Source organism: Protopterus annectens, chromosome 6.part0 (genome assembly GCF_019279795.1).
Source record: "Protopterus annectens isolate FY-2018-M chromosome 6.part0, PAN1.0, whole genome shotgun sequence".
NCBI classification, from domain to species: Eukaryota; Metazoa; Chordata; order Ceratodontiformes; family Protopteridae; genus Protopterus; species Protopterus annectens.
The window spans coordinates 1,733,743,958-1,733,752,871 of NC_056737.1; the positions used below are offsets into that span (position 1 = coordinate 1,733,743,958).

An 8,914-nucleotide genomic window follows, 5' to 3' on the forward strand; every position below is an offset into this window, starting at 1 on the left:
GTACAATCTGACCTTGTAATTACAACATTCCTATACAGACATTCCTAGACATATTTTATTATGTAGCACAGTGTGGGAAACAGTGGTTAACACACCATTACTATTCAGATATCCGATCTTGGTGAATGCAACATGTCAAGCCATACAATACCAGAGTAAACACAATCAGTCCAGGATTTAGGCCTTTATTGCCAGGCAGTTGCAGTTCTCTTACCTGAAAGACCTGTAGGGGGAATGCTTGTTAACACTACCTGAATGCTTCTACACATATTCACAAAATCCTAGTTGAAATTATGAATACAGCTTACTACCACTCCCGGGATTCAAACCATGGCTGTGTTTGTTAAAAATACAACAATTTGTATATCATCAAAGTGAGCTATTGAGAAACTACTGTCTCTTCTTTCAATGTTTTCTGTACAATCTGACCTTGTAATTACAACATTCTTATACAGACATTCTAGACCTATTTTTATGTAGTACAGTGTGGGAAACAGTGGTTAACACATTACAATTCAGATATCATATCTTGGGTGAATGCAACATTTCATGCATACAATACCAGAGTAAACACAACCAGTCCAGGATTTAGAACTTTATTGCCAGGCAGTTACACTTTTATTTAAATATGACCTATATGGAACTATTACTGTCATATTGTCTGGTTTATTCAGTACAAACCAGGGGCGGCCGCGGTAGTGCAGCGGTTAGCATTGCCACCTCACAGCAAGAGATTCTCCAGTTCAATCCTCAGCTGGGGTGCCTTCTGGGTGGAGTCTGCATGTCCTCCCTGTGGTCGCGTGGGTTTCCTCTGGGTGCTCCGGTTTCCTCCCACATCCCAAAGACATGCTGTAGGTGGGTTGGACACTCTAAATTGGCCCTAGGAGTGAGTGCGTGCATGTGTGTGCCTTCTGTGGAAGGTTGGGTGCTGGGCTGGCAACTTGACACCATAACACTTCACTGCCAATCATGAGCAGACAGGTGATCCGCTGTGGCGACCCCTAACCAGGGAAAAGCCGGAAGAAGTAGATTCAGTACAAACCATGCACATTTTTTATAGTGCCAGGTGAAATTTTATTCCTTTATATTTATTTGGTATGACTACTACAAGCAGGATTGTTACTCACCAGCCTCGCAATGCAGCCTTTGCAGCCTACTGGCATGGGCTTCCTGGTTCACAGCCCACTCAGCTGGAGCTGTAACGAAAATAGAGAAACATTTAGGCATACTTATCTATCACATACACAGGCTGGACTTTGATAAACAGTTATTGCTATGAATACTTACACATTGCTGGAACATCTCCCCTCTCTCTTGCTTCTTGGATCCACTGTTCCAAGAGCTCCCTCTTCCTCCGTTTCAAGTCAGCATAGTGGTGCTGGACCTGGTCACCAGTCTGAGGTATACCAGTGGCACTGGTGAGATCATGGGCGAGACCTTCCCAGGCTTCTGCTTTGTATTGGAGCAGTCTCACATCATTTTTTTTTGCCAGGAGTCCTACTATGACCTTGGACTCCTGTATGCCCTAGCACTGCACCTGAAAGTGTATGCCCTCTCTGTCACCTGCCATACTGCCTGTAGTAGGGAGCTGCATCCAGTAATGAGCTGTATTCCCACCTGCGGGGTTTAAATTTGGCCAATTTCCCACCCTTTGCCATGATTAGATGGTTTTGAATATGCTGAGCTGAGCTACAGGCAAACCTGTTTAGCTAAGGTTGGCAATGCTTAAAGCTGAAGGTTCAGCACTGTTTACCAATGGGCAAATCTACTTAGCTGGGCTACTCTTTGCTTAGCATTCATATGTACACAATGCTTACACCCAATTAGCATAGTTGTGCAATCCTTATCATTGCTTATGTTTTATTTTATTGGACTACCACCTGTATGGGATAAATTAATCATTCATTACATATTATAAATTTGTTTACCTTCCCTGATATCACCCAATGTGCTGTAATTACATTTATTCTTGTGTGCCTATACTGTATGGGGCACTTGTGTTTATATTGGGGTTTCACCACTGATACCTCACATCTGGGCCCAATATACTACTCTGGTTGGGAAATATAAGTTACTTCCTACATAAATATACAAATAAATTAAAATTGTAATGTTTACACATACAAAATGGAAATGGCTGTGGTGGGGCTCAAACCATGAATGACTAGATGCAAGGTATATGCTCTAACTGCTTCACTATTACACTTATGCGTATGTTGGATGTCTATTGATATTTAACTTACCGTGCTGTTTCAGCTGGGTTAAGCATAACTAAACAACAGGCACACCTGCGCAGCTACGCTTAAACTTTATTGCATATGTGAAAAAAAAATGTATTTGTTGTGTTTTTTATTTTGTACCATTCAGAATATCCATGCTAATGCTAAACCTGTTCTATCAACTTTCTGGCTTTGTAGGGACAATTGTCCCTTATGGCTTTGTCCAGATTTCTTACTCTGATGGGTTGGGAGGTGTGAGGTATGTACTTCATACCCTGCTGAAAATTCATGTTAATGCTAAACCTGTTATTCTATCAACTTTCTGGCTTTGTAGGGGTGATTGTCCCTTATGGCTTTGTCCAGATGTCTTACTCTGATTGGTTGGGAGCTGTGTGTTTTTAATTTGTACCCTGCTGAAAATTCATGCTAATGCTAAACCTGTTATTCTGTCAACTTTCTGGCTTTGTAGGGACGATTGTCTCTAATGGCTTTGTCCAGATTTCTTACCCTGACGGGTTGGGGGTGTTCTTGCTCTATTTAAATTGCTGTGTGGCAATTCTGGTGTGCAGGGGGCATGTGTATTGTGAGAGCACTGTTCTCAGACACACACCCTGCACTCGTACATGGAACCATGTCTGTTTTACGCAGGCCTTCATGAATATGCATGGTGCTGCCGTGCTGCATGGGAATGGTCTCTTCCATGCAGGAATAAGCTATTCCTGCATAGACGTTTACTGAATCCGTGGGTATGTATAGTCACTTGTACTTTTAAAATTAAGCTAGAGCTTTTGTTAGCATTAGTAAATATGTATATATTTTCCAGAATAATAAATGTATAAATGCATTAACTATTCTACTGTATAATAGTTTGATAAGTCTAGTTTGCTTGTCATTGTTAAAGTTTTACACATAACTTAATCGTTTTGTGTCTCTACTCTGCTTTTATATTTAAATATTTGAATATAGCAATGTTGAAATAATCAAAACATTTAGAAATAGTTAAGAGATAATTATACTAATATTACATAAATACCTATGTAGCACACTGTTCGTCAGAGTATTTGCTATATGAGATTATTTGTGGTAGACTATTAAGTCTTTTAAGTTATAATGAGAAAAATAGTTTTTAATGGCAAAATATATAATTAAATTAGTATTCTTTTTAACTTATATACAATATATCAGTTATGTATAAGTTACAGTAGCTTTGGCTAGTCCTTGATGAAATTCTGGGTTCTGGTTAGTAGAAAAATAGTTTGGTAGTTTGACTATTTGATGGGCAAATTAGAAACTTTAGTATCCATGGATAGTTGTGCTTTATTAGTAATATATATAGTTTCAGTTGTATATTCATTTCTGTTTTAGTGCTTAGGAGTTTTAGCAGTTTAGTGTATAGAAAGGAAGAATTCAAAATAATACAGAAAACTAATGGTTAGAGATATACATTAGAGTTGTATATACAACATCAGCTTGGTGGATAAATGTATCATATTATCCCTTGGTAAAAATCTACCTCAAATATAAAATATGGATACTTTTAGTCTACTATCTGTTAAGGTAAATGGATTAAATAATAACAACAAGAGGAGATCATTAATGAAGTATCTAAAATAAATAGATAGGACATTATATTTTTACAAAAGACACATTTGTTAGCTAAAGGTATACAATACCCAAATAATACAGGCTACTAAATACTATCATCTGCTTGTTTTAACAAAGAAAGGAGAGGAACTTACGTACTATGGAAAATCTACTATAATGCCTAAGGTATGGAATCTATTAACAATCTTAAAGAAATGTACATGTTTGCAGTAATTAAGTATAATATCAAACTCTATACACTAGCTATTTTTCACTGGATCCTTGGGATAGGTGCAAAAGTAGCTAAAGATAATTTAAACTTATTGCAAAATCACTGGAAGGGTAGTCTAATTTTTGCTGGAGAGTTTAACTATATAGCTAGGACAGAAGATATAAGTGAACAGAAAAAAGATAACATTCTAGCACCAGCTAAACACTAAATAAATGGCTAAGCAATAATAACCTAACTGATTTACTAATAAAAGCAGAAGACAAATCATTATTTTTCACTCATTATTCTTATGCAGCTGGGGCACAAATTTGAATAAACAAGATGTATGCTTCCATGGATCTGCTTAATAACATTAATTATTTTAAAACAATACTTTGCCCATTACCTGATCATAATGCATTAAGTATTAATATAGCAATGGATTTAAAGTAATATCAGATTATTTACAGAATTCCAATATATATATATATATATATATATATATATATATATATATATATATATATATATATATATATATATATATATATATATATGCATGTGTGTGTGTGTGTGTGTGTGTGTGTGTATATGGGTCTACTTCATAAGATCGACAGACCATTTGATCGACATTCATTTGGTAGACAGCTCATTTGGCAAAAACCTGGGATTTGCTCCCCTCCCTAATGTTGTGCAACCCTGGAGTTGATATATATAGTTGGGGGGGGTGTTGGTGTAGATTTTTGTTGTATTTTCATGTTTTAAATGGAAATAGGTCAGTGGCTTCCCCCCCCCACACCCCCTAACTATATACATCAACTCCAGGGTCGCACAACATTTTGGAGGGGGGCAAATCCCTGTTAAGTGCCTTGAATACTGGTTGTCGACCAAATGAATGCCGATCAAATGGTCTGTCGATCTTATGAAGTAGACCCATATATATATATATATATATATATATATATATATATAAAATGAAATTAAAAAAACTTAAGACTTACCTTAAGGAAAAAATAGAGGATTTTCTATACTTGAATGATGATGGGCAAGTTAATACAGTCATTTTATGGGATTCCTTAAAATGCATATTAAGGATAGAATGGGAATATGGTCTAGTAATAAATTGGAAGAGTATGACAAAGAGAAAAATATATTATATACATAAAGTGACACTTGAACAACAAACACATAATTAGATAATACTGAAATTATTAAAAACTAATGACAAAATGTCAAATGATTTTAACACATAAAGCGAAGATAGCTCTAGTAAAATTAAAAGTACAAAGTTATGCAATGACTCCAAAAATTCTTCATAGATTAGCTAATAGAAGTAAGATGCTAACCAAAAAGGCACAAATCAATAATATTAGACATCCCTCTATTAATAAACGTACTTCAGATTTACAAGAAATGCTTAATATTTTTTTTTAATTCCATGGGGATTTTACTAAAGATAAAAAAATTATTTTGATGAATGAAAAATTGATAAGTATTTAAAGAAGAATGCTACTGATAAACTTATTGAACAGCAAATGTCACTGTTAAAAACATATTACCCTAAATGAAGTTAAAAATATTTTTAAAAGAAGGTAAAAATGGAAAACCTCCAGGGCTAGATGGTTTAAGTATGGAATTATATAATCTACTTCTGTTAAATGTTTTAGAAGTACTGAGTAAAGTTTTCTGGATAATCCAGAGTGGTAAAATAATTCCCCTCTTGTGGAAAGTTTTTGTAATCTCACCTAGTTTTAAGCAAGGAAAGGATAAAAAGTTAGTTTAATCTTATAGACCTATTTCATTATTAAATGTACATTTTAACAGATTTACTTCCACTTTCACCATAAGATTAAAAGATATAGTAGATGCATTGATTAATAAAGATCCAACAGGATTTATAATTAGTAACTCAACTTACGATAACATTAAAAGGGTAATAAAATCTTAAACTTTGCAGGTGGATTGAACAAATAATGGCTTTAATCAGTTTAGCCACTGAAAGAGCTTTTGTTTTTGTGGCTTGGAACCATTTATTTAAAACTTTGGAAGCATTTGCATTTCCAGGACAATTCATTGGAATATTAAGAAAGTTGTATATAGATGCTAAAGCATATATTAAAATTGGATCTTACATTTCTCAATGGTTTACCTTAAACAAAGGTACAAAACAAGGATGTCCCTTGTCTCATCTATTATTTGCATTAGTCATTAAACCCATAGCTAATAGTGCAATAATAAAATTAATGGTTGTTCAGTTAGTAAGGATTGTAAATCTAAAATTCAGCTTTTTACTAATAATGTTTTATTAAGTATAATAGATTTAAACAACTCAGTTGAAAAAAAATAGATTAGGAAATTGGTTTCAAGAAATATTGTTACTAAAGTTTAATAATAATAAAACTGAAACAGTGATGAATAAACTACTAGATAGTAAATTAAAAGATAAATGTAAATACATTTGGAAAGGCAAAATTTAAAATATGTAGGAATAAAAAATATCAAGATGTGAGTAAGATTATTAATTATAATTTTGTAAAAAAATATATAAGAAGTGTTACTCTTTATGAAAAATTGGAATAAGTATTTTTTCTTTTGAAGATAGGTTAGTTTTTATTAAAATGGATACATTACTAAGATTATGTATGCTTATATAAACCCTATTAGACTTGAGAGTATGGTGGCATTAGCTTTCCTGATATATAATTTTATTCCATTGCTGCAAATTTTAACTCTATTATACTGCTGGCTAGACTCAATTTATAGTGGTCAATGAGAAACTATGTAGGATCAGATTATATTAAATTCTTATAGGTTTATTTAACATAATAAATTAGAAGTATATAACAATCCCTTCATTTTGTTAATAAAACATACTTTAGATGGTAATTCATTTCAATCTTTGGGCTCTTCATATTTGAAGTCAATCCTTAAAACAATTAAGAAACACATCTATAAAATCCCATTAATTTTAAAATGTAAATTCTTGTGCTTTCCTATGGCATACACCTCTAGATGTCAGGAAACGCAGAACATTTTTGAAATTAATGTCACCCAGTGGATAGCCAACTGGATCACATACAGGACCCAGGAAGTTAGAATTGGGGAGTCCACCTCTACAAAGTGGTCAGTCACAAGTGGAGTCCCTCAGAGATCAGTCCTTTGACCGCTCCTTTTTGGCATTTACTTCTAAGAAGTCATACCAATGTTAGTGGTCTCTGGCTGAATAAATTTGCAGATGAATGCAAATTAGGAGCTGTCATTGAATCTCACACTGACAAAAATGTTCTCCAGGAGGGGCTGACATGGGCAAACAACTGGTGTCAGGGCCATGGACTAAAACTAAATGCCAAGAAACACTTAATAGTATCCTTTGGGAAGTCATCCATCCCTGGTACCAATCATATTGACAACACACCTCTTAGAGTTGACCCAGTAGTTAGGGACTTAGGAATACACATAGATAGCAATCTAGCATTTGACCATTATGTGTCTACAGTGGTGAGAAAATCATTCTATATTGCAAAACTTATAAAAAAAGGTGTGGCATCTAAGTCCAAGGAAGTCATTGTTCCACTGCATTTGGCATTCATCAGACCTATCATTGAGTACAATGCCCCCTCTGGCATGTACCTAACCAGGCATATCCAACAATTGGAACATCCACACAGGTTCCTCACTAAAGGAATACAGGGCACAAGTAAAATGTCCTATGTGTGCTGCCTCAAGGCCCTATCCCTGTATTCTGTCTCTTACAGGCTTTTGACATGAGATCTATGCCTAGCATACATGGCATTGTCAGACCCCATTCTGATGGACCTCCTGCATATTCACAAAACAAGCAGCACCAGAATTACCCATTCTAAAGACTTAAACCTTGTCTGTGATATAAACAGGTCCTGCTGGAGAGATAGGTATGTATCCCAGATACTACCAGGTCTATGGAACAGGCTCCCTATCCATGTGAAGCAGAGTTCCTCCCTAACCTAAGTGAAGTGCAACTCAGACAATTGAATGGGAAACCAGAAACTCATCTCTGGTTTGGCACCTATGTCTCTAATGGATATATGTAACCTGTAAATGGTTCATCTCCCATACCCCTGCTTACACTTATCAAGAGTATCAGAACTTGTCAGAGATTTGGGATACATGGTTAGGCTTAAAAATGCCCTTGTGGTCGTTAACCTATGCACCTATGAAACTATAATATATTAAGAAGGAATGGGTTAACATTATAGACTGATTGCTTTAAAAAAGGGAAAGCTAACTCAGAATGTTTAATGAATGATTATACATTAGAGGAATCTATTAATCATCTAGTATTACCTACTAGAAATAAATTGTTGAATTTGTAAATAATATGAGTAAAAAGGAGCAGAAAACTATTTCTGCATTATATGAGTATATGATCATTATTACTAAAGGTAAATTGACCTACAAATGAAATCTATTCAAGTTGTATAAGTTAATTATAAATAATAATAACTCTGATACAAAGTTTTGGAATTTTTTAGATAGTAGTGAATTAAGTGACTATTGATGATAAGAATAAAACTGTGCTACTCAAGTCAGTTAGTCTAACATCTTCAAGTCTATACTAGAAAGTTTAGGGTCTGAATGGAAATATGATAAAATTAGCAAGCAAAGGAAAGTAGTATTGCTGGAACTGACTTCATCTTCAAGTCTTAAGGTGGACCCTGTTTTTACAAACTCTCACCAAGATGACATTGATATATAGACTGTATTTTATATAGCACATTTTATGGACAATGTAGGTTAAAAAATAAAAAAGACACAAGTCGCAGGAAAAACTGCCCAATCCTGATAGGTACAGTGTTGCTAGGACTGGAAGAATGACAGTGTAGAATCCTCAAGACACAAAAACATTCCTACAATAAGGTTA

At 34.6% G+C, this 8,914-nt stretch overlaps 1 protein-coding gene across 1 annotated transcript in view; it reads right to left on the bottom strand.

Annotated features, from left to right (window-relative positions):
• The window catches only part of ZSWIM2 (zinc finger SWIM-type containing 2), a 1,244,853-nt gene that overhangs the window by 219,620 nt on the left and 1,016,319 nt on the right, over nt 1-8,914 (bottom strand). The window contains exon 9 of the mRNA XM_044075126.1: nt 8,035-8,045. Coding sequence (XP_043931061.1) covers nt 8,035-8,045 — 11 coding nt within the window. The remainder of the gene's footprint in view (nt 1-8,034; nt 8,046-8,914) is intronic.